The sequence below is a fragment of the Mya arenaria genome, chromosome 6 (genome assembly GCF_026914265.1).
Source record: "Mya arenaria isolate MELC-2E11 chromosome 6, ASM2691426v1".
Lineage (NCBI taxonomy): Eukaryota > Metazoa > Mollusca > Bivalvia > Myida > Myidae > Mya > Mya arenaria.
Genome location: NC_069127.1, coordinates 64,915,786 through 64,943,481, shown reverse-complemented (window position 1 = coordinate 64,943,481; position 27,696 = coordinate 64,915,786). Strand labels below are relative to the sequence as shown.

Below are 27,696 nucleotides of genomic sequence, written 5' to 3'. Positions count from 1 at the left end.
GTTTAAATTAGTTGCTAAAATATATATTTGTTAAGTTACACACATATTGATGATAAATCGATTACCCGATAGGTATTGTTTGTTAATAATCCATGGAATCCTGTATATTCTAAAAAAAATACTAAATCCAATCGACTGAACACTGAAGAAATGGCGTCGAAGCAAAAATGCAATGGTCGTTTATTGTTTCTGCCCTGATCAAGCCTATTGTGAAACTTTTTCAAAACAGCGATAATGAAGTCACTCATGACTTTTACTTAAGGAATGAATTGCGGGGTTGATGTCATTATCGGGGTATGAACGCAATTGGGTTGGTCAATGTGTGTGGAGTCCAAAGGACTCCACGCGTACTTTGACCAACCCAATTGCGTTCATATCCCCGATAATGACATCAACCCCGCAATTCATTCCTTATATTTACACCAATAGTTCATTATTTCATTCAAAAATTGTTAAAAAAATACTTCATTTTATTTAAGAAAACCTTTCAGTAATCCGTTCTTACCCATTCTGTAAATAGAAAGACCCGACTATAACCGGAAACATATTTTTCAAATGACGTCACAATAACGCGGGAAAAGATCAACCACTTGAAATCACTTAAAAACGTAAAATTTCAACATTTCTGGTACCAATATATTTAAAATATAATCAACTAACCCTTTTAAAAATGTTGATCTATATTTTACGGGACCTGCAGACACAATACAACCAATAACAAGATCAATAGCTTTCATGTATATTGTTATGAAATGAATTGCGATCTGAACATATCCGAAGATGTTGCGTTCATCGATTGATGAACGCAATTGCCGAAATGACGTCCATTTAAGGAATGGAAGTTGAGGTGTAAATATTGCCTTTTTAACCACAAAAGTAGCTGATGGTGTGTTTTTCTGTGCAATAATTGCGATAATACACCTTTTTCGATTGTTATCCTGCATATAGTATCAGCCTCAACGGGTGTATTAACCCTATATCATCATTAAAAAAGCCTGTCTCGAGAAACTGCATAGTTTACATCATATATTTTGACTTATTGCGGAGAACGTTTATGAATCCTTAACTATAAAGACAAACCTAGAAGTTCTATTTAAGCAAAGGGATTAGAGTTTAAACGATGCATATCAATATATTTACCTCTTGTCCAATATTATATGTGACCAATATTATATGTGAACAAAATTATATGTGACCTCAATGGAATATATCAGGAATTCAAATGCTTAACAATGTGTTGAAACCTTTTTTCCTCCTCCCAGGTGTTGATATGGAGGCAGCCCGTCGCGAGGAGGAAGATCGTATGATGACAGATGCTAACCAGTGGATGGCTGCCAAAAACAAGGGCGAAACTTTGGAGGAAGACAAACACCCAAAGACCGGGGCTACGGCCTTACACGTGGCAGCTGCCAAGGGCTATGTCAAGGTCATCGGGTATGAAGGATTGTGTGATTTTGTTTTCTAAGGGTAGCATTATTATTAAAGTAATGGCCAGTCTGTGTGTAATGTTTATAAAGGAAATCAAAGACAAAGTTCTTGAGCATGCTTAGGCCAGAGTTTTTATATCTTTAGATTTACGGGAGCGCCGTACCTAAATATTGCAAAACCCAAATAAAAATAAAATTCATTTTCGTAGTTTTATTTTTATTTTTTCCGACGAACGTTGCTCCAATGTTAAGAAGAAAATAAAATTAGTGTTCTATAACCCATATCCCAGAACCAACTGGTGTACCAATTGTCATTAATTATAGGTCTTTTTACTGCACAAACCACGTAAACCAGTCGGAAATATGCGGGGAAACAGAACAGGTACCCGTTACCATAACAACGTCCTGTCAAAAGTGAAAGTAGTTTTTGTCATACCCCTTATTTCTCGCAATTTCTGCAGCTATATAGAAATGTTTTACTACAAAAACGTTCCGATGTTTATTTTTCATTATTTAAATCAAACCGTGGAGAACTTTAAGCGTGTTTATTGTGAATTTTTTATATAGATTCAGTATGTTGTTCGCGTTTCGTGAAATGATTGCGAAACTTCCGGTCAAAATAAGGAGACAGAAATTCTTGGGTTGTTTTGTCTATTAAAAGTCGTTGGCGCACGTCGTATATTAACAAGGATGAATTGGATTACAGTGCAAAAATGTATAGCTTCTGACAAACACAAACTGCAAAATGATATCGTGTTCATCATAGTCAAAATGGATATTTTTTTCTGAATTTGACTCTGGGGAGCATTGAACACACTACTTCACGATCACATATTTGAAGAGAAAAACACAAGGTATCGTGATATTCGTAGTTGTTAATTAGTTTAATAATGAATTAGAATTTAAATCGCTAAAGAATACTGAAAATGATGTAATAATAACATAGTGTGTGTTTCCGATAAAACAGAAAAAATCTGAACATAAGATATCTGGCAGTCAGTGCAAGAAGTCAAACTTATCCGTTGCTTATTGCCAACGGGCATAGCTGGAATTAGGATATTTATCAGGACTGCTTCTAAAATCAGTTCTTAGACCTGGTTTTTTGAAACATATAACACTTGTCAATTTATCATAATGCTCCCGAATTTTCTTTGGTGAAGTACATAAATGTAGATTTTGACTGTCTGTGTATCCGTAAGCCCTGTCAAACTTTGAAGTGAAGAGGAATTTCCATCAGGGCGTCAACTTTTTTTGGTTATTTTTTCTATATCAAAACCACATCACGGTAAATTGTCATGGTACTATTTCGTTAAAAACACATTTGACCTCCTTATTATACCGTGTCTGAAACTTTGTTCAATGTTTGATTACTTCACAATGGAAAGGTTATGCTTATACTGTGGGCAAAAGGTTAGAAATGGCCATTTAAACTTCTTTATTACACTGACATGTTTCATAAAATCCATGGGTTGATAATATAAGCACCTCATATGCATAGATGCATTCGAACAAATGTATACAATTAATTTTAATGAGCGCTTGAACTCAACAGTGTTGAGGTCAATATTTTCAGTCATTAAAAGGATCTTATAATTATGCTTTTGAAACTTTATGGTGATCTATCACCCTTTTTTCAGCCTATGAAATAGCTGACACAAGTATGGTGTGTTTTGTCTTCATGATATAAGAAGATTTAAAAAATAAAAAAAAATCGGAGAAAAATCCGTTTTATTTTTATTTATTTCTCCTTCGGGACATTTTATGCATTTTATTTTTATTTTTATTTCCTCCTCCTTACCCAACTTTTTGAAAAATCTCCCGTAAATCTAAAGATAAAAAAACTCTGGCCTTAGACATGGGCATGGCTGTAAATGTGGTAACAGATCTGGGGTATTCTTAGGGTCACATAAGTAGATTTAATTAATGACCAGTCTGTATGTTGTGTTTAAACAAAGATGAAATACTGGTGAAGGACAGCACGCTATGATCAGGGTAACCACTCGCATATGGCAGTTAACAAGGGCTATCTTAAGTTTAACAGTATGAGGCTGTCTTCATCTTGTTTTTATGTTTAAACAACTTTAAACATGAATCAAATAAAAACTAATCAAATCAACATTTTTGATATCGGAATCGACTCTAATGAAGCTTTAAGTGAATTGTTGCAACAATACTGCTAATGGTTATTGTCAGGATCATAAGGTGTAGCTGTTTCGTGCTTTCTGTTTTCACAACAGTGTGAAGCAATGGTCATGTCTTAGATATGGTCTTTGAGGATTTTCTTATTAAACCTTCCACACATGTTAAGAATGACAAAACACGTTTGTAGCAAGTTCTTATACTCTCTTTGCTAATTTTTGTTAATGCTAAAAACTGATGATTTGTTTGTTTTATTTCCAGCGTGCTATTACAAGCGGGTGCTGAGATCAATGCCAAGGATGTTGATGGCTGGACGCCACTTCATGCTGCTGCCCACTGGGGAATGGAGGAGTCGTGTAAAATACTCGCCGAAAATATGTGTGATATGGAAGCCAAAAATAATGCTGTATGTTGGAGATTGAATATTGTAAAATTGTGCTTTTGTTAGTCTGAGAATTTGGTTTATTATGTCTCCCCCTCTCTGGGGGAGACATATTGTTTTTGCCCTGTCCGGTAGTCCGTCAGTCCGTCCGTACGTCACACTTCGTTTCCGATCGATAACTGGAAAACCGCATGACCTAGGATCACCAAACTTGGTAGGGAGGTTGGTCGTGAGGTGTAGAGGATCCCTATTGTTTTTGGGGTCACTAGGTCAAAGGTCAAGGTCGCGGCGACCCCCAATATAAAAAACATTTCTGCTCAAAATCTTGAGAACGGTTTGACCTAGGTTCACCAAACTTGGTAGGGAGGTTGGTCGTGAGGTGTAGAGGATCCCTATTGTTTTTGGGGTCACTAGGTCAAAGGTCAAGGTCGCGGCGACCCCCAATATAAAAAACATTTCTGCTCAAAATCTTGAGAACGGTTTGACCTAGGTTCACCAAACTTGGTAGGGAGGTTGGTCATGAGGTGTAGAAGATCCCTATTGTTTTTGGGGTCACTAGGTCAAAGGTCAAGGTCGCGGCGACCCCCAATGTAAAAAACATTTCCGCTCAATATCTTGAGAATGGTTTGACCTAGGTTCACCAAACTTGGTAGGGAGGTTGATCATGAGGTTTAGAAAACTCCTATATTTTGGGGGGTCACAAGGTCAAAGGTCAACGTCGCTGTGACCTCTAATGTAAAAAAATATTTCCGTGCAATATCAGGAGAATGCTTTGATCTAGGTTCACCAAACTTTGAAGTGAGGTTGGTCATGATGTCTAGTTGATTTTGCGATCAGTTGGTCAAAGGTCAAGGTCACTGACCTTGAGGTGAAGAACCGGTTTCTGCTCAATAACTCAAGAACGTTTACACCCAGGAACTTCATACTTGGTATGCCAGTTAGTCATGACTAGTTGATGGCCCCTATTGATTTTGGGATCAGAAGGTCAAAGATGAAGGTCACAATACTGTGAGGTAAAAAATGGTTTCCGCTCAATAACTAAAGAATGCTTCCACCCAGGAACTTAATACCTGGTATGCCAGTTGATCATGACTAGTAGATGACCCGTATTGATTTTCAGGTCAGTAGGTCAAAGGTGAAGGTGACCTTGAGGTAAAATAACAGTTTCCGCTGATTTACTAAACACAACTTCGGCCCAGGAACTTCATACTTGGTTTGCTAGTTGGTCTTGATTATAAGATGACCACTATTGATTTTGAGGTCAGTAGGTCAAGGTCAATTTCTTTGTCACCAGTACGTACGTCACACTTCTTTTGGCTCAATAACTTATGAAAGCTTGGACCCAGGAACTTCATACTTGGACCCAGGAACTTCATACTTTGTATGCAGGTTGGTCATGACCAGTAGATGACCCCTATGTTTGTTCGTCTCCAGTCCAAAAGTACAAATTTCATGTCCATCATTGATTATTTCTCACCTACGACCACACAATGGGGGAGACATGCGCTTTTTCAAAAAAGCAATCTCTAGTTGAAATACTCATTTGAACATTGAGGTCAGGGTTCTCAAAATGTTTGAGTTGAACAGGCCAAATTGAATTTGTAACAGGCTTTCTAGGGGGGCCCTGGGCCCCCCCCCCCACACTTTTTTAGAACAAGAATTCAATTTCCTGCATTCTGAGCCAAGGGTACTGTTTTTCTAAGAGTTCTGAAGTGAAAAATTAAATTAAAAAAAACACCTATAATTCGGACTTACATATTTTGCGAATCCTATAAGTTCATTCATATTTGCAGTGAATTCAAACATTTCGGCCATGATTTGAAGTTTCTCACACGACGATTATTGACTTTAATTTTACCGATAATCTTACAATCTAGACGCAGACGCGGTAAACACAGTAGATAGTTAACTGGCCTAGAGAAAAATGGGATCATACGGTATTCGACTGAGCGATTTAAATACAACACATTGCCACGCGACTTTAATCTCAAGTTTAACTTACCAGTATTAAAACATGTATTGAAATGTGTCGTACATGTCGGCTGCATATCAAACGGAATTACGGAGAATTCTTACCAATACGATTACAAATCTGAAGACTATTACATACGCCGAAGTAAGAATAGATAATCAGTATTAAAATAGGTCAGAAAAGAATGCGACCTTATGATTTCTACAACAATTCTAACCGGCCGATTTCTGGTTTTAAGCGGTCAAATAGGCAGGCGGCCGGTTCATTTTGAGAACCCTGGAGGTTATAACATTGATGTATGTAAAAAATAACTCATTTTTGTGTGAATAATTTTTGTTAGAAAAAGATCTACTAAAGAAAGTGAACTTTCCAAATATGAAAGTTTTTCTTACTATTTTCCTTAATTTTCAGTCCCTGTTATTGTCGTTTCTTTGATATTTTATGTAAATCTGAAACCATAATGATAATCAGTGAAAAAAACATAGAGGTAATGTTGACAATTATCAAACATTTTTCTAGAAAGTGCCTTTTCACTCTGTCGGAATTATTGATTGAAGTACTTCCCTTCATTTACTGAGTAACAAATTGACAGGCATTGGCATCTGCCCTAGTTACTCTTGTTAATTACTATTGTTACTTAACAAATGTACCTTACAGGGTCAGACAGCATTCGATGTAGCGGACACAGAGTTGGTGAAACTGCTGGAAGAACTCAAGTTGAAACAGGCTTCTGTGAGTTACACATGTCGGAAAATACAATCAGACATGGTTTTCACCAGAATAGTCTCGTGGGATTTTGTTTTTCTTGTGTTAATACTATTCAATTAATTGTTGTTCTTTACACTCAAATAATGTGTAAGACATTCAAAGATTTTATCGAATGTACTTTATGTGAATGATCACCTTTTAAGCTTGCCTTTTTATCAAAGTAATAAGTGGAGGTATTTTCATAGCTTTGGTGTTGTTGTCTCATGATCCATGTGTAGCAGACCCATTACTCTGACAAAAATTGTTGAGTTATCCCCTTTTTTCGGACAAAAGAAAGGTGCAAAAACCTTGTTCATAATTCATGTTTTTTTCTCAAGGTATTCAAATGAAACTTGGTACACATGTTGCCCATGACAATATGTACCAGCCCTGTAGATCAAACCCTATAACTCTTGCTTTAATAATTATCAAGTTATGCCCCTTTTGCAAATAAACAAAAAACAGGCAAGCATTGGTGTTCACTTTGTGTCGCTCTTGTTTAAGATTTTAAGTTTTTCACTGATGGCATTTTTTTATTGAAAGCAGCCATACAAATAGGTTAACACATTTCCATCATTTTAAGCGAAAAGCTTATGATATTTTACATGTACCTTCCTTATATGATTTGGCACATTGAATTATATGGACACTTGTTTTTCAGCTTAAGCATCAACAGAAGGACCTTCATATCATGACAAAAGTCCAGTCCAATAGGAGAAGGTTTGTTAATTTGTTCTTAAGCTTTTCTGATATATTCAGGTATTCTTAGAACATCTCAAGTCATTTCCTAACTAAAGTTATTTTCGTAAGTTACATATCTTGCCATAATTATGATATTATAACTAAATTACATCTGAAATACTGTATTTTTATCCCTTTTAATGAAGTATACATACATATTTCACTTGGTGATCACCAAAAGTATTTCACTAAAGGCTTCATTAATCCTGAAATATAAATATTGGTGTTCAATTGGTGAAATATATTTGGTCTTACACTGTAACAAACAATTATCGACTGTTTCTATGTTAAGCACCCACCTTCCTTATAATTTGAGATGAAAATGTGAGGAAATCAACTTAAGTTAAGAATTGACTAAAGATGTTTTTTGAATACCTCCCAGCAGTCTTATCATATATTTTTTGGATATAGCACAAAAGCAAGTAGGAGTTGGCTATTGCAAACAGTATAACAGCGTATTAGGTTGATTTATAGATGATAACTATTATATGACTGCAAAGCAATGTAGTTAGAGGAATTGAAGCGAAAAAGGTTTTAATTGGCTGTTAATAAAGGTGCATATAGCGCTTTCATGCCTCGGAGCGTACAATTTGGAAAGGCACCTTATGTAATCTTGAATTAGTGAGAAGCGGTTAAAGGCTCATGTACATGTATATAAGGTTTTGTAATGGGTGTGATTGTCGTACAAAATTAATGCTCATTTTTGTTCTGTGATAAGGATTAGTTGTAAGGAAAGTGTGTTTAAGTACAATATGTAAGAAAATTTAAAATATTTGTTAAGTTAATGTTTTTAGTCTTTTTTTTGTAAATTACTTTCATAGTAAAAAACTTCTTCGTTGTTTTTTTGTCAAATATCTTTGTTTCAAAAACTAATTTTATTTAGCCTGTCTTTTTTTAGAACATTATTGTTTTGTATGACAGCACAGAATGATATGCATTATATTTGTCCCCCACAATGCAAGTTAACATGTTTTATATGCATGAATTTTTGGTTAAAAGTTTGCTTGTTGTATTGCCATTCCATTACATGATTGTTGTCACAGTTGTAACAAATAAAAATTACTTTGAGGCAATGTTCATGTGTCCTTCGTCTACCTTTGGCAAATAGTTTTGAATTTGGGCCGACTAGCCTCACTGAACAGCTGGAAGGTTCGAGCTCTAGGCCTCTTAGTAAGAACATCAGTACTTGTTTCTTTCTTAGGTACATATAAGAGAAAAGAGAAAAACTCTGCTTTTATTCATAATTTAACTAAAATAAATATTTTAGATAATAATCTGCAGCCTGTTGTATAAAACTGCTTAATTTTTTGATTTGGTCAAAGTTAGCCGAAGTGTTCATTGATTGGTCGATATTCATCCAATTATAACTATTAACCAATCAAATCATCTAATCTTGCAAACTGGCCAATTTATCAAAGTTTTTCACAATAGGCTGCAAAACCTGGAATGTGCCACTTTGTTTATCAACTACGGGCTGATTTTTCAGAATTTTGTTGAAGTTTTATGATGTGCCTTTTTATTTAAATGAAACAGGTACAGCTTTATTAAATAGTCTTCTCAAACCTTGTAAAAACTACTTCCGATCACAAGTGTCTCCATTTAACTTCCAGAGCAGTAACGATTTCAAAGTTAACAATGGTGACTTTAATAATGTTGTTCACTTTAACAAAGTTCTGAACAGTTTGGTCCAATGTTTAATTTCTACAAGATTAAATCTAAGAAATTATGCGGATATTGTTTCTTCTAGGGTTCATGAGTATGTATGATGCTTTATGTAGTATTGATGTGTTGTAGCCTGTCACGATTCCCGTAAATAACCCTGTGATTTAAATGTTGTCCCGTTTTTCCCTTTGCAGCCGAAATGACCCAGCAAGGTTGTTGTTGTCTTGTGTTGTTTTTCTCACAACAGTCAGATATAAGCCTGAAGTCGCTACTTCTGCTCAGTGTATTTTTTCAGTTGGTCATGTTCTGCAATTCTAGTTTATTTTTTTAAAAATCAGGAGTTAATGCCAAAAGGATCCTAAAGTTAATGATTATTTTTCAATACTATTACCATTGCAACCAGTTAGGTGAAGCAAAAATAAATACTGCTTTCTTTCATCATGAATGTCTGCTTTGGAATTGAAGCTTTTGTTGTTTTTGTCAGATTAGATCGGAATCAGGCTGGGTTACCCTATGACATAGACATTTGCATAAACATTTAATATATGGAACATTAATTTGTAAGTTTTGGCATTAACTGCACATCATCGAAATGAAATTGTTTATCTGTAATGAAGATTTTTTTCGCGAAAAATTTGTTTGAAGTTTTGTTATCAGGTATTTCTTGGACAAGTGACAAAGTAACATCGATAGAGTGTGATTTTTTTTGTAAATTGCTGAAAATCTATGGTGCTCAATGTGTAAGAAAAACTTATCAGTACTTAGCTTATTCCGAGGAAAAACAACACAGCTAGAACATGACTAAACTGAAAATGACTGGCTGCTACTGTCTGTTACATTCTGTGCAGTTTATGAAACTTTGAATGTGTATATGACCTCTACATGTATTTCCAGCATGAACGGCTGAAATTCCTATCTTATCACATCATGCAAAGTTTCATAAAATGTGTTTCGGGGTTGAATTGCGGGTGTAGAAAATGCATGAACTCTGGGGTATACTTTTATAAGCATGTATTGGATAGGTATTTTCTCAACATTATATATCTGTTTTGTACATTTTTTCAAGGTTGAAATTAAGTTAAAAACGCACTAAATTCAAAAATATAATAATGGGTTCTGGTATTTGATGATTAGCAAATATTAAAACCTTAATAAGTACAATGTACAAATCTTTATTGGGTTCCTTAAAGCTGCACTCTCACAGATTGAACATTTTAAAACTTTTTAATTTTTTGTCTTTGAAAGAGCAATTGTTTTGCTTTAATATCCAGGGATGTTTTTTTTTTTATGCCCCCACAAAGTGGCGGCATATAGGGTTGCCCTTGTCCGTACGTACGTACGTACGTACGTACGTATGTATATGACTTGTAACGTACGTACGTACGTACGTACGTACGTACGTACGTACGTCCCGAAGATTGTTTCCGATCTAATTCTTGAAAACCGTTTGTCCAATCCTCACCAAACTTTAAACACATGTTTGTGACCATAATATCTTGATCAAGTTCGATAGTCATGGAAATCGCTTTAGTCATTTAGGAGTTACGGCCCTTTTTTGCCAAAAATTCCCGAAGATTGTTTCCGATCTAATTCTTGAAAACCGTTTGTCCAATCCTCACCAAACTTTAAACACATGTTTGTGACCATAATATCTTGATCAAGTTCGATAGTCATGGAAATCGCTTTAGTCATTTAGGAGTTACGGCCCTTTTTTGCCAAAAATACTTCAAAAATATATGTTTCCAATCTAATTCTTGAAAAGTATGTGTCCAATCCTCACCAAACTTTACATACATGATTGTGACCATAATATCTTGATCAAGTTCGATAGCCATGGAAATCGCTTTTGTCATTTAGGAGTTACGGCTCTTTATTTGCAAAAAAAGACTTGAAAAATACGTCCCGAAGATTGTTTCCGATCTAATTCTTGAAAACTGTTTGTCCAATCCTCACCAAACTTTTAACACATGTTTGTGACCATAATATCTTGATCAAGTTCGATAGCCATGGAAATCGCTTTAATCATTTAGGAGTTAGGGCCCTCAGATTATCCTGAATAATCATTATGGCTTATTTTCTGTGACAAAAAATCGAAGTGGGGGCATCCGTGTCCTATGGACACATTTCTAGTTTTTTTTTTTTTTTTACGTGAACAAAACTATTTGGTTGCTTTCAGTTCTTTAAGCTAATATTCCAGTTGGCTTCAAATTTGAAGTCAGGAGAGGCCTCAAAAGGGCTTCTAAAAAGCCATTTTTTCTTCTACGGCAGTGTGCTTTTGACCCCAAGAGCGCCCCATAAACCCATGGCCGAGAATGTTTCAGCCCTAAAGCTGCCAGGTCAATCACATCCCTGATATCTGCAAGCCAATGATATAACAGACAGAAAATCAGATCGTGAATTTTCATATTTCCGTTAAAAAATTAACGTTTTATGGCATGTGTAAACCGTTACTAATGGTTTAAGAAAAATGCATAAAACATCTATTTTTGAACTGAAATGTAAAAATGTGGGATCTAATTTTTTTGTCAGCAGTCTTGTTTCTCTGGTTTTTATGGATTTTCGCAAAATTTGTCTCGTTCCAAGACAAACAAAAAAAAGTTGTCAAAACGTTCAATCTGTGAGAGTGCAGCTTTAAATCAAAGAGTGAGAATTTTTACTGATTTGAGGGTCAAATATTGAGTAAAGAGAGAAGTTGAGAAGTAGTTTTATGGGATGTTTATGAATTCATTTAACATAAGCCGATTAAAAGTTGATTGATTGAACGATGTACATTGCATTTATCAGTTTTATTGCAAATTGAATTGATAAATTTAAAACTAATGCCATCAAGATAAATCTTAATGGGCGTTTGGAAATAAAAGTAAAAAAACAATTTCTGAAATAAACTTGCTCAAAGTTCATGCATTTGTTTACATCAGAAATGCAGCTTTGTGGCTTTATTTCGCAAACAAGGGAGGTAACATTTACTTGGTATTTTCAAAAAAGTTAGTCTTGAATTACTTCTCTTTAATATATGTGAAGTTTGTGTTCAATAAATATGTGAAATTTAGAAATTAATCATATATACTGTGTGTTATATATTCAGGTATACTAAACTTTAGTTGTATTAGAACATATATTGATGCACATTTTTAAAATTGTCCTCACGTGTGCTTCAATATACAAGATTGTTGATCCATAATCGTTTTTTGAAAGACAAAAACAACCTTCAATATTATTCACATTACAACAATATCGTTGCACAGTTTGACCATACCGTAGTTCTGCACGATCAGGCACTATTGAATGGAACCTGTAGATTTCACAATGTAGATATATATTGTTTGTTGCCGCCATAGTTATGAGAGCACAACATCCACACAAGGTTTTTGGGCTGAGAAGATTGTGTATAAAATGATCGATACAGCAGAAAAATCAGGCAGAAGATAGTTATTTTAAAGAAAGATGCCATGTCAAGTAATTTTATTAAGCATTTTTTTAAGGACTCATAATTTTCAATATCGTACAATCTGAAATGAAATCTAATGGAAATTTAAATTCATGAAAAGAAAATTGACAAAAAATAAATAGGAAAGTGTCAGCATGTTTTTGATGTGGTCATAACATTCTTACTGGAAAAAATTGTATTCTTTTAATTAAAAATAAAATGAGTGAAGTAGATCTGCAAAAAAGCATTAAGAAGGATATAAATAGCACGTGGTTGTGATTACTTCACATCATGGCTGAAATGTGAAACATTTCAGATGTTAATCTGCATTTCCATGTTAATTAGTTTTTGTCGAAATGCATATCAATACCTCGCATGCACAAGTTCACTCATTTAATTTATTACGTTGAAATTACAAACTTTTTTTGTGTGCAAACTTAATGGATTATTTCAAACATGGCTGATTTCATTTTCGTCATTAATTGAGTGACTTTCATTTTATTTTCAAAACAATGATATAGTTTTGTTAAAGTAAAAACAGAGCAAAATCAATTCTTAAGTGTAATAATCTGTTTGCTGGCTTTTCACCTGAAGGAATTTCAGTGATATTGTGCGTATTATTTTAAGGTAACTTCATTTTGTATTACGTAGTTTCGGAAAAAATCCTTTATACTTAGTTTCATCATTTCACAGACGATTATGGCTAAGGGAAAGAGTAAGAATGGCTTTAAGGTACTTCAAGGACTAACGTTAATGCTCGTAACTGTCAGGCTTTTGTAGAATATTCACAATGGTTTGATTGATTCCTTTTTTAATTATTTTAGTTAAAATGCATGGAATAAGCTTAATCATCAGGCTATGAGGAAGTGTAAAAAATAACAATAGTTAATATTAATGCAGTTGAATATAATGCATCATATCAATCAGAAAATAGCTTCTAAAACCATGGCTTTTGTACAAAAATGTAGCTAAAGGATTGATCTTGACCTTTACTATAAGCTGAAGCTAGAGGATTGACCTTGACCTTTACTATAAGCTGAAGTTAGAGGTTTCACATTTTCTATAAGCTGAAGCTAGAGGATTGACCTTGACCTTTACTGTCAGCTAAAGCTAGAGGATTGACCTTGACCTTAATTATATGCTGAAGCTAGAGGATTGGCCATGACCTATACTATCAGCTGAAGCTAGAGGATTGACCATGACCTTAACTTTCAGCTGAAGCTAGAGGATTGACCATGACCGGAACTATCAGCTAAAGCTAGAGGATTGACCTTGCCCTTTACTATCAGCTGAAGCTAGAGCATTGACCATGTATAATTAGCTGAAGCTAAATGATTGAATATGACCTTAACTATCAGCTGAAGCTAGAGGATTGACCTTGACCTTTACTATAAGCTGAAACTAGAGGATTGACCTTGGCTTTAACTATCAGCTGAAGCTAGAGGATTGATCATGACCTTAACTATCAGCTGAATCTAGAGGATTGACCTTGACCTTAACTATCAGCTGAAGGTAGAGAATTGACCTTGACCTTAACTATCAGCTGAAGCTAGAGGATTGATCATGCCCTTAACTATCAGCCGAAGCTAGAGGATTGATTATGACCTTAACTATTAGCTGAAGCTAGAGGATTAACCTTGACCTTAACTATAAGCTGAAGCTAGAGGATTGACCTTGACCCTAACTTTCAGCTGAATCTAGAGGATTAACCTTGACCTTAACTATCAGCTGAAGCTAGAGGATTGATCATGACCTTAACTATCAGCTGAAGCTAGAGGATTGACCTTGACCCTAACTATAAGCTTAGTCTAAAGGACTGACCTTCACCTTTACTAGATGAATTATTCGCTATGTACAGGGAAGTTTGCATAAAATAAAATGAGGATATAGTAATGACATTTTACTGGATAGTTCAGGGTTTCTAAATTTCAGTATTAATCACAAGAACAAAATTGAAGATTTTTAACTGGGGACCATTGTACAGGGGTAAAGATATTTTTTGCACAGACATTGCATCAAAGACAGTAGGAAAGATGTTGAAATTAATATAAATTACTTTGGAAACAACTTCAAAGCCTCCTTACACTGCTTCGGGCATTCTTAAATAGATCCTTACCCATTTTGCAGTATTGACAATGATCAGCTGTTAGAACCCTGGATAGTTTAAACTTTAACTTCAGAGTTAATGTATAAGATACATTGAATTTTATTAACCTTATCATATTTATCTGAGATTGAAGCTTTTGTTTTAAGAAGGTCTGTAGGTAAAAGGTACAATATGTTCTTTCATATTAAAAGTTATGTTCAACCCTGATTTACTAAATTTATGTTAACGGAAATAAAACCGTCAAAGTGTTTTTAGGTTTTCTCTGCCCAACTTTGACACTCAGCCCAAACCGGCTTTGCAAAAAAGGTAGTGTTGCACTTTAACCCCCCTCAAAACAAATTGCACCTCTCCCCTCATAACACATTAAGATACCAACAAAATGTTATACACTCAGAATACTACTCGGAGTAACTCGCCTTCATATAAAACAACCACACACACTGATTTTATAGGTGGTTTGATTCTTTCTCTGAAATAACTGTTTTATTTTATAATTATGTTATTAGTCTGATACTGATTAAATTTTTCAGATGAATTGAAGTTATATTCAAATAAATCTTATCTTAAGTCTATGTCTCAAAATTTGATAATCTCTAATAATTAAAACTTTTCAATTTAATATTACTTGTCATTTAAACTCTTTGTTTTCTGAACTTATTCTAGACTGTGTTAATAATATCACTGTACTGTTCTGAACTAACGTGTGTGTTACACTAAACACTCAAATCTTTAGTATTTAAATTATTGAATCTCTTTTAGAACCTTCATCATTTGCTATGAAGTAGCTAGATGGTGCATGTCATCATAATATAACAAAACGGTTTTAATTTGCATATTCGAAAAGAAATGATTATTTTGGATTGAGATTTATTTTGTGATTGCCAGATTTTATTGATTTGAAATGAGAATGCAAATGTTTGAGTTACATTTTGTTTTTTGAATTTTGCAAGTGATTAATTTCAGTGTTGTGAAAGAGTTTGATATAAAACACTTAAGTTAATGAAAGTTTTGTTTATGGATTCACCTCAGAATAATAGTTTAGACATGTCTTTGTAATGCCAAAACATTATTGTAACAAAACTATTATTCTGAGGTGTTTAAAAGCACACGCTAAAAACCCTTGAAAATTTAATAAATTTGCAATTATTTTGTTTCAATGTTGTATTCCATCATGTCTCCAGGAGTTCCGTTACTCGTATGAGCGTCGAACAGAAACACAATGTTATGATGAAGAATGTCGACCAGGAGAAGGCAAATCTTGATGGCGGGCACGAACCATCGCTGACTGAGGAAAAAGCGAAGAGTAGCTCCAGCTCGTGTAGTGAAGATGAGATGACGTCTGACTCGGAAACCGGTATTGGGTTTTGTTTTACAACCATAACTGAAGTTATGTTGTGTTACTATTCTAATGACATTAAGAACATTTGCAGGGGTTCTGAGGTTCATGATTGAGAGCTCTGAACCTCTCAGACTATTGCTAAATTGTAAAGATGAATATAAATGACTGAAAACAATTTTGAAAGGGGTTTAATTCAAACAGATCGCAGGCTTTTTACAGGATTGACCCTTTCCAGCTGTTGTAAACATGCATTTAAAGGGGCTAGACACCGGATTGTCCCAAAATCGGCAAATGCAGTATTTCCTCAAAATAAGCCTAGAATTGTCAATATGAGATAGTATGATACTGATAATGCATCATTCTTAGACTACATGATTAAAGAATATTTTCCGCTGAGTTTACCCGTTTTAAATAGCGCATGTTTTCCCGGATTATAGTGTGTATGTTATCATTTGAAAGTCACCTGATTAGTTCACATACATATACTGATGCTATTTTTAACTTTACTGGGATTTACGTGGTTGACCGAAGTAAATTTTGAAATGAAAATATACGCAAAAAACTGCGAAAGATACACTTTGGCTCAAGCTCCCTGGCTTCAAAGCTCCAGCTCAACCCAGAAAAAGCATATAAACATGCTTATTCCGGTAAACAGGCAGTCATTTTTATTCCTGACAAAATAAAAGCACTCGATAATACCGGTTTTACCTTAAATGTAAGCTTCTTGAGTGAAATTCAGCTGAAAATTAGTGAAAATGTTCCACTTTCGTTTGTAAACGGGCATGTGTTTGATGGGAGAATCAGTCTTATAACTCCATAAACAATATGTTTACAAATTAGTGCGAAGATTAAACATATTTATATGGCACTGCATTCCCCGATTTCTCAAATTAGCCCTCATAATTGTGATATTAGATAAAATAACGAATCATACTTATGTTTTATGATGATGTCCGTTCTTTTGCTCTAGCTCGGAAGTGTCATTGGCTCTTTTTATATACAGCTCCTAAAAGAGCTGGAGCTACTGTTTCGCATCCATGTTATTATTATGACGATATTACAGAAAAGCATTCATTAATAAGGGCATACAACTTTACCATGTACAAACACCTTTTTTTTATTTTTCAGAAAAGAAAAATGAACTGAACAAGAAAACTTCAGAAAAAAATCAGGTAAGAGTTAACATCTTATGGTTTAAATAGAAGAACATTGAATGTTTCATAAATTGTCATTTTATCATTGTAAAGTTTTGTAGCTTTCATCGCATGTTTAAGAATCATTTGAGCTGCATCGCGCGATTTTGGGCCTTCGGGCATACATTTGCTTTTTTTATCAGTGTTTTAGCTAAATGACATTGCAGGAATTACTGTAAAATTAATGATGATATCTCCTAAATTGCATTAAATACGTGATAACTCATAAGACCATGCATTGCATATTTTGGTATTCTGAATTTGGCATTACGTCCATGAGGTCATAAAAAAGTATGTTCTTTAATTTCCACACATAGTAAACTTATCAATATTCAAACAAGCTTATAGTTTAATTTTTCGTTATAACACAAAACTTTTCGAATATGCAAATTAAAACAATAAGTCTGGATGAAAGCCGTGGTTGCTATGGAAACAAGTGCAAAGTAATTGTCATAAATCCTCAAGAAATGATGGGCCAATGACACTTCTTTTAAAGAAGATGAATATGTCCGAAGGCTCAAAATAGCATGATGCATTGTATTTTTGTTGTTTAGTGTAGTTTAGAAAACTGGGCCCTGTTTCAATGAAGTTTGTTAGACATAAGATTGTAAATTTCCAGGCGTAATCACCTTTTGGGCGTAAACTACATTTAAATAAAAAAAAATATAAGGAGATATTACAAAGATTCTGCCCGTAACTTTACAGGTTAACTGTGTACCTGAGCACTCCATAGTAGTGTAAGGTTTACAATTAAGATATTTTATTGAAACGGGGCCAGTTATTTTATAACAAGCATGGGGCCAGTTCACATAAAATGCATGGAGCAATTTCGTATCTAGGAGGGATTTTTAACTATAGAACTGTGCTGTGGATAATCTCCTCCAGATAAGAAATTGCTCCTACTTTTATGATTCTTAATGGCCTCCATGTCCTTTGTAACTTTCTACACAAAAAGAAATTACGCTTTTAGAAAACAAGATGAAGCTTGAATAGAAATATATTATTTACTATATATTACTTTATTTTGTTAACAATTTAATAAATGCAAGCATTTCTGTGTTGTTTATAATTCTACTGATTTAACAATGATGGTGACTTATGCAGGAATATGCTCATTGAATAGATAAATTCCTAATGAAAAATATGGTTCACTTTCAATAGGTTAAATTCTTATTAATATTATGAAAGAGCTAAAGCTGTTCTTTTTTGCTAGATTACTAAAATTTAGTGGGTATATACTTCTAAATTGAATACTAAATTTTAAACTAAAATGAGAATGCAATAATTGTCAGTTAAACAAATAGATTTGAAAAGAGCTTTGATCAATATTTTTGTGACTTTATTTTCACATATATAATTAACTTCAAAGAAAAACAGACATATTTAAAACAGAGAAGAAAACTTCAATAATTTTACTTAGTCTAGAACTTTTCACCATTAGAACAGTTTTTAGGCTTACGAAATATATTCGTTAAATTCTCATCCATTTTTTTGTAAGATTGGGGCCTTTCTATATCTTTATCTGTTTAAATCATGTGGTATATTTAAATTTTTAGCCCGTTTTCAATAATTTGGCATCGTTGCCGAGGCTTAATTTGTATTGATTGAAAACTAAAGTTGTAGGATGAGAATCTAAATATATATTTTCTGGCCTTAACTTAGCTTCATGCATGTTGTTCATTGTACATGTTCATTGCACACAGCCTACGGAAAGAGACAAGCCCCCGATAATGACCACTGTCGAGATCAAAGAAAAACACCCACCCGATATGCCAAAAATCGAGGAATCGACCGAAAACTCAGAAAAGGAAAATCTTAAAAATATTGATGATAAAGATGAGTTGGTTAAGGCAGATAAAAAGAAAGAAGATAATTTGATTGGAGATGGTCTTATTATGAAGGACAAGATATTTAACAATGTAAGTATCAGCTGATGTCAAATTTAGTATAAGGTGTTAAATGCATTAGGGTCAATTTATATTAAGAGCTTTATGCAGCTTAGCGATTGTTGTACAATAAGATTTACTTGATTTGGTTTGTTGGATAGATTTTCAGCGAAAGAATTAATTACTACAGTTAGTATTTACATAGAAATCACCACCATTCAGATTGAAGGTAGGTTTTTCTCATGCAATGAAAATGATTCGACTTTGAACGACGGAAGTTTGTGAAGATTTATAAAGATACATCAACAATTGGTAGGTATAAGATCCAAGCATGTTTGTTCTATTTACATGTATATATATATTTACTAGTTGGTCATTTGTAATTTATTCCATTTGCATTACTGACTTTCATTTAGTAAGCATGGGTATTAATATTTCATTAGTTGATGTATACAATATTGAATACTAAAAATATTTAAAAAAATATTAATTATATTTCATTTAACTGAAATCAGGTACACACATGATAGTTTTAATATTAAAACAGGATATTCCTTAGAATATGAAATAGGAGTTGGATAAATTATTCTCGATGTTTTATTATTGATTGCAAAAATCTTTATACTGAAAAAACAATAAATTACACTTATATCTGTTCATCTTAGTGTTGGCATAATTCAAGTAAGTTCCAAAAATTCATGAGGCCAAAGATTAGTGCTTTTATTGTTAATTTCCTTTCTCAAAATCCGTTGTAATTGTCAGTGACATAAACTTGATGCTTGAAGATTTTAGGACTGAAAACCATTGAATAACCTTGTATTTAGGTGAACATAACTTCAAAATTAATATGAATTTGATATATTTCCATATTTTCTCTTGTTAATGTAAATATTTCATTAATAAGGACACGCCGGAAAGTAAGAAAGAAGAGAAGGCTAATGAAAAGTCTAATGCTAAAGATGTCGGTAAAACTGAGAAAATTGAAGACACCCTTAAACAAAAGGACGTTAATACGGTTAAAGAAAACGAGGTGAATGACGATGTATTTATGGAGAAGAAGGAGGAAAAAGAGAAAAATAAGGACACTGTTAATGAAAAAGACAAGAATAAAGCCGAAACACCACTTATCGAAAACGTCACCCCGAGAAAGGGACGGGAAGCCTTAAAAAGAACGGAAAGTGCCCCACCTGGGGTTACTGAGGTAACTGCACGTGGAATCATGTGACCTGTTTTTGTGCACGTGTTACGTAACACATTAACCGATTTTCAAAACATAGTGGTGTGTAACCTTTTACTTGCTGAAATGTCTTTGCTTTAATCCCTGAAATCTGTGTTTCAGATATTGATACTGCCACTGAAATAAATTAGTTGATCTGTGTTACTGGGCAAGCATTATTGATGGCAAATACATTTGTTTCAGTGAATATTTAATAAACAGGATAAAATTGATGAGAATTTTTATACTCATCTAATGCATCATACCCACAGCAACGATTTTTTTTTTAAATTTTAGAAGTTATTTATTTACCATAACATAAAATTAAAAACTTACTAATTTCTTAAAACAAACTTACCTGCATTTTGTTCTCAACTTCAATACTAAAATGTTTTTTGCTAACTCTAATTATAAATGTTGAGTTTGAGTCTACCATAGTGTTTTGTAACTTAAGGTGTCAGATAGTTCCATTAACATTTTTGTTCAATTTTGATACTTGGTAAACCCATACAATTTTGGTATCACTTGAAAGGTATTTGCTAGCTGATTACTCATATGCAAAATTAATGACATAAAGTATATCATACATAAAGTTATTACAGTTTGTATATTGGCTCATTATTTCAAATGTAATCAGTGGAAAATGACATATTCGTTTTAATATTGTTTGGTATTACTTGTTTACATTTTCTGCTAAAAAAAACCTTTAAAATAATACCAAAATATTATAAGGTCACCAGGCACCAAATTTTCACATTTGTGTGTGTCTGATTGATTTATTCGTTCAAAGTGTAATGCGTAATTTTATAATCATGTAAAGACAACTTATATAATCTATGTTCTTTCTGTTCAAGTAATTAACCAAGATTATATGCAATATATTGACTTTTGTTTTATGTATTTCAATATACAACCTTTTATGACACAATATTTATTTGGAAAATCTTGTACAATAATATATGTGGTACCGGTTTTTTTCTGGGATTTGAAGTCATGACTTTTTGGTAATTCTTGGTGAAATAACAAAAAAAAACCCACACTATTTTACATACCCATATTAAGCACTGTTATTTCCAATCAGAGATGGGACTTTTCTACTAATCAGGTAAGGAATATATAGTAACAGTATGCTTCAACCTTGTGGAAATATTAGTGGGCATGGAACACTATTTCCTTGGAGGTTAGTTACGGAGCCTTATTCATAAAGCATCTTGGGTAAATATTTCAACTCAGCCGGTAATTGCCCTTTTTTCAAAGGTGAAATTTTAAATAAACTAGTTAGAAGAACTTCAACCGAATGAAACTAAACAAAAACATGCATTAACTAATGAATGCATATGAGTAAATTCCATGAAAAATAGAGAAGACGGCACATAATCTTTGTCAAAAATTCAGACTTCACTAAGTTGAAAGTTGCTTTATGAAAATGGCCCATCAAACTTGATGGCTGCCAGCATAAGGTAAGTCTGCAAGTTTCTTTTTCTCTTGAGTATAAAGCTTTCATGCATTATGTTCTGCTTGTGTCTGCATTTTCTTTTCGTAAATTTTATATACTGCTTGTTAGTTAGATTAGAATACTCATCTGACATTGTACTCAATGGAAATTTAACATGCTTGTTAATTCTTTGAAGATGAAGATCACTCAAATTATATATATTACTATATATTTGTAGTAAACGACTCTACAATTTGTGAACTTTGAACATGCTGGATAAAAAGACAGCTGAAAATGCCGAAATGTGTCATTACGCTTAAGATAAAAGAACCATTTAAATATAACAATATAGAAAAAAGCCTATTGCCGACAGTGTTTGTTGAAATTGTTTGTGTTAAAGTTTACATCCATGATAACTGTTATTGTTACTGCAAATTCCGTGATGGTTTAATATTCATGATTTTATGCAAAGCACTCAACTCATGGATTTTAAACTTAAATATTTACTTCTAATTGTTTTTATCGTATTAAATTTCTTAACATTTATTTATTGATGTCAATCCATGAAAGATATCAGAGATTGGCGGCTAAATTATAATATTATGAATCTCACCAAAAGGGACCATGCAAAATTTAGGTTTATCTTCAGTCATAAGTATTTTTGGAATATTTGCAAAAATGTTAAAAAGGGAAATTTGGGATAGCATTTTAGCATTAATAGTGTACTGTAGAATTTTATTGCTTTAAAATGGTTATCATGAATTTTGGAATTTTCAGTTGTTGAACGATTCATTTTATCTAAGGGGGACTGTACATTTTCATTCATTTACATATCAGTGTGCTGTTGATGCAATGTGAATGGCTACTGTTTGTTCTTTGTTTACATGTCGCATATGTTTTGGCTGCCAGGTACCCAAGATCTCAATTAACTCGAAATCGTACGTAAAAGACGAAGGGAAAGGGGAAAATGACATACCGTCATGGCGTCGTCTTGGTCTTCGTAAAACTGGCAGCACGAGCATGGTCCCGCAGGAAACAACGATAAGTCGGATATCGGAGGAAGATAAAAGCCTCATTCGCTCCGCGTCCAGTCCCCGATTAGCTGAGGAAGATGAAGAGAATAAGAAAAATGAAAAGAATGTAAGTTTAAGGGTTAGATGTGAGGTATTAGGACAAATTTAGGTCTCTTCACCTTGGTTATCCTGGCTTTTGTGTTGGAACATATTAGTAAGCTTGAAAAGTTTTTTGTATTTCTGCCAATGATAGAGTTTTTTTAACAGTATAAGTATGGGTTTCCATTCATACTAAATTGGTTTGTGAATGATGTGCTTTGTACTGTGCTCTCTTTGTTGGCTTGTTTTTCTTGCAGCCATTTTTCTGTGTTCCAAATGGTGATATTTCTATTAACAGCTAACAGCAAATGTTATGAGTTTTGGGTCATATGCACTGCAATATCATCTAGTAATAGATTTAAAGTCATTAAAATATTGAAAGAAATCCTTATTTAAAAGTGGATTTATGTTTGAACAATCATAATATCAAACGTAATATTTCAATAATTTCTTCAAGATTAGAAATTTGCATAACCGCATAATTATATGTCTCTGAAAATTGTTTTAATTTATAAGCATGATTAAACCATGCTTTTACAGTTAAAATGAAGAATTACAAAGTTCTGAATATTGAAATAAAACACCAACAACAACGACAATTTAATGATAACAACAGCATGTTTGACAACATCTTTAACTGTTTTCCAGGACAAGCCATTAACACGGCGACCATTCCTTAGCTCCTCCTCATTCTCAGGGACGGATCATAACAACTCCAGTTTGACTGACAGGTGGGTGGAGTCTAGTGCTATTTTTAGAACACTTGGTTTATTTGTAGTAACATTATTAGATATTTATAGATTTCTGGGTTTATTTTTTAGAAACATTGTTTCGGAATGCTTAATAAACTACTAAGACTAAACTTAGAAATCTTTTTTTTTTGTTCACATTTACAAGCAAATTAATACATACCTGCTTAACATTCACCTCCAGCATTGATCTTTTACCATGTGCTTCAAACGATGGAAGACACACACCTTATCACTAGTAAATCTGGCACTGTCTGTGCTGGAGGTGTGCGTTGAGCAGGTCTGTTTATACAAACTTAATTGGAAATCAGTTCTATTGTTGTTTTGGCTGAAGAACATGTCTGATCCAAGATGTAATAGTTCTAACTTCATATGTGTTCTGTTCAACAAATTTTACATGACATTTAGGGAAATATTTAAAATAACTGACGAAACAAGACGGTTTTCTAAAGTATCATTCAAGTGGTTCTATGTTTAATTCAGACTTCAACGCTGGAAAAGGTTTGTTTGTGAAAAGTTAGACCAGCGGTTTACTGTTATACCCAGACTGTTATTGCTTCGTACCGTTACTATGACAGTGGTTTGTGCAGCATCATTGATCGATCCAGTCATATTGACATGAAATGAAAAGGGATAAATCATCAGATTTCAATCTAATTTATATGGTGCTTTCTGAAAATACAAGACAACGGCTAGAGATGTGATTTCTCCCTGGATTCGGATCTGGGGCCGTATTCAATAAGCATCTTAGTGAATATTTTCAACTTAGTGAGAATTTCATAATTTTTGACATCAGTTATTTTAAATACCCGCTTCTTTTCATCAGATTTATTCATATGCATACATTGTTTAGACCATTTTCTTGCTTATTTTTATATTTTTGGTGTCCAAACATTGTTCGTTTTTTTGAAATTCAAATAAGAAAAAAAGCCATTTTTCACTAAGTTGAAAATTGTTACTAAGATGCTTATTGAATACGGCCCCAGATGGCTCATTTTTGAGATATCGTCATTGCTTTTATGCCATTATCTGCTTGCACATCTTCATCCTTGACCATGACTCAGAAACTGTTCAAATGAAACTTGGTACGAATGTTCAGCAATGCCCATCACTCAGACTTTCACTATTGTTGAAATATGCACCTTTTTTTAATAAAAATGCAGACGAATGTTACTGTTCACCTTGCGGCATTCTTGTTTTAAATACTGCAGCTTCAAAGTAGTCTTTTGTCATGACTTCATTTTTCTAAATATTAACAAACAGTTCTATAACTAATCATTTTTGCATTTTTTTACACAGTAAACATGCTTATATATATTAATAAGATGTTCTGCAAATATTAATCATTACTAAATCATTTTTTTCAAAAAAAAAAGGAAAATAAAGAACGAGGGTATTCCTTCTTTTTTGACTGGATCTTTGAATGCTGCTCACAAATCATTTTAGCATTCAATTTTTCCATGTTCACCATTGAGAGTTTCACATTTCGCTCAGCTTACGCAATCTGGCACACTTCATTATCGTGTTCTCTTCAGCTAGACCTTGTTTTCCATTTGTGCTTGAAGGATAGGCTTCTGTTCTTGAAACATACATGTGTGATGAAATGGTTCATTCCACCATGTTCTTGAGGAAACAACCGCTTTATTTAAGTATTGATAACTTCATTATAAAACTTACTTCATAAACTAAACTTACTTCATAAACTTTACTTACTTTATAAACTTAATTATTAAAATTCATTCATTTCGATTATCTAGAAAAATAAAGTTTAACAAGGATTATTACTGATTTTGCCCTTGAAAGTTTGCACCTTTAAGTTTTTGGTAAATAAACTTAAGAAGTTGTTTAAGTTTTATAATACAAGAAAGTGGTTGTTTTTCTAACAGAATAAGGCATTATTTGTTAGTGTTTGATGATCTTTTGATCTCATATCCAGTGTTTGTTAGCTTACCAAGTGTTTCCCATTGTCATTTCCAAGAGCATCCATGCACATTCATGCCATTCAAAGAACGTTCATGCACCATTGTCATTTCAAAGAACATTCATGCACCATTGTCATTTCAAAGAACATTCATGCACCATTGCCATTTCAAAGACCATTTATGCACCATTGTCATTTCAAAGAACATTCATGCACCATTGCCATTTCAAAGAACATTCATGCACCATTGTCATTTCAAAGAACATTTATGCACCATTGTCATTTCATAGAACATTTATGCAACATTGTCATTTCATAGAACATTCATGCAACATTGTCATTTCATAGAACATTCATGCACCATTGTCATTTCAAAGAACATTCATGCACCATTGTCATTTCATAGAACATTTATGCACCATTGTCATTTCATAGAACATTCATGCACCATTGTCATTTCATAGAACATTTATGCACCATTGTCATTTCATAGAACATTTATGCACCATTGTCATTTCATAGAACATTTATGCACCATTGTCATTTCAAAGAACATTTATGCACCATTGTCATTTCATAGAACATTTATGCACCATTGTCATTTCAAAGAACATTTATGCACCATTGTCATTTCAAAGAACATTCATGCACCATTGTCATTTCATAGAACATTTATGCACCATTGTCATTTCATAGAACATTCATGCAACATTGTCATTTCAAAGAGCATTCATGCAACATTGTCATTTCAAAGAGCATTCATGCAACATTGTCATTTTTTAGAACATTCATGCACCATTGTCATTTCAAAGAACATTCATGCACCATTGTCATTTCATAGAACATTCATGCACCATTGTCATGTCAAAGAACATTCATGCACCATTGTCATTTCAAAGAGCATTCATGCAACATTGTCATTTTTTAGAACATTCATGCACCATTGTCATTTCAAAGAACATTCATGCACCATTGTCATTTCATAGAACATTCATGCACCATTGTCATTTCAAAGAACATTCATGCACCATTGTCATTTCATAGAACATTTATGCACCATTGTCATTTCAAAGAGGATTCATGCACCATTGTCATTTCATAGAACATTTATGCACCATTGTCATTTCATAGAGCATTCATGCACCATTGTCATTTCAAAGAGCATTCATGCACCTGTCATTTCAAAGAACATTCATGCACCATTGTCATTTCAAAGAGCATTCATGCACCATTGTCATTTCAAAGAACATTTATGCACCATTGTCATTTCATAGAACATTCATGCACCATTGTCATTTCATAGAACTTTTATGCACCATTGTCATTTCATAGAACATGCATGCACCATTGTCATTTCAAAGAACATTCATGCACCATTGTCATTTCAAAGAATGGCCTTTTAGCATTGTCATTTAAAAGAACATTCAAGCACCATTGTTATTTCAAAGAACATTTATGCACCATTGTCATTTCAAAGAATGACCTTTTAGCATTGTCATTTCAAAGAACATTCAAGCACCATTGTCATTTCAAAGAACATTCAAGCACCATTGTCATTTTAAAGAACATTCATGCACCATTGTCATTTCAAAGAACAGCCTTTCAGCATTGTCATTTTTAAAATCATCAATGCATTAAGTAACTTGTTTGAAGACAATCTTTCCCTATTGTCATTTCATGAACATCTTTACATTTATGAAATGACCGGTTGCTTTGCTATACTTGTCTTGGCTGTCAATGGAAAGCTTGATCAAGGAAAAGGCAATGTCTTGGTATGTCTTAGCTGTACAGTAAGGCTGGGTATACTATACGGGTTGTTATTATAATAAGGAGAACAGAATGTGGTGTTGCATTATAAGATTGGCAACTTAAATGAGGAAATGGGCGCATTGATGGTAACATTGTTATTATAACCTTTATGCTAAATGAAAGTTATCGAAGAGAAAAACATCAGAAACTGTTTATGTAACTTCAGCTGTTTAAATGATTGAAAAAGCAAAAAAGATAAATACAAAAGCTTAACACTTCTTGCATAAAACTTAAAAAAAATAACTAAACCGTTTGTTTATTCCTTTGTTTCTATGGAAACCACAGAATGGTCCGTTGTGTGTCTTGTTCCATCTGTTTCAGGTCCATACCATCCCCCAGTCAACTTTTACTTTTTCTCTTTATAGTTCTAATCTTGTTGTATATTTTCTTGGAGAAGATATTGTGTTTTATTGGCATACACTTCCTGTCTTG

At 33.4% G+C, this 27,696-nt stretch overlaps 1 protein-coding gene across 11 annotated transcripts in view; it reads left to right on the top strand.

Moving 5' to 3' along the window:
* The window catches only part of LOC128238238 (protein phosphatase 1 regulatory subunit 12A-like), a 72,689-nt gene that overhangs the window by 10,851 nt on the left and 34,142 nt on the right, over window positions 1-27,696 (top strand). For 4 of the 11 annotated variants that reach the window (XM_052953921.1, XM_052953920.1, XM_052953916.1 and 1 more), the window contains exons 4-15: window positions 1,263-1,434; window positions 3,828-3,972; window positions 6,578-6,652; window positions 7,329-7,387; window positions 9,265-9,282; window positions 15,786-15,958; window positions 17,072-17,115; window positions 18,840-19,055; window positions 19,927-20,223; window positions 22,583-22,813; window positions 23,434-23,516; window positions 24,018-24,035. In XM_052953921.1, coding sequence (XP_052809881.1) covers window positions 1,263-1,434; window positions 3,828-3,972; window positions 6,578-6,652; window positions 7,329-7,387; window positions 9,265-9,282; window positions 15,786-15,958; window positions 17,072-17,115; window positions 18,840-19,055; window positions 19,927-20,223; window positions 22,583-22,813; window positions 23,434-23,516; window positions 24,018-24,035 — 1,531 coding nt within the window. The remainder of the gene's footprint in view (window positions 1-1,262; window positions 1,435-3,827; window positions 3,973-6,577; window positions 6,653-7,328; window positions 7,388-9,264; window positions 9,283-15,785; window positions 15,959-17,071; window positions 17,116-18,839; window positions 19,056-19,926; window positions 20,224-22,582; window positions 22,814-23,433; window positions 23,517-24,017; window positions 24,036-27,696) is intronic. The other 7 variants (XM_052953926.1, XM_052953922.1, XM_052953919.1 and 4 more) reach the window with 5 other exon arrangements.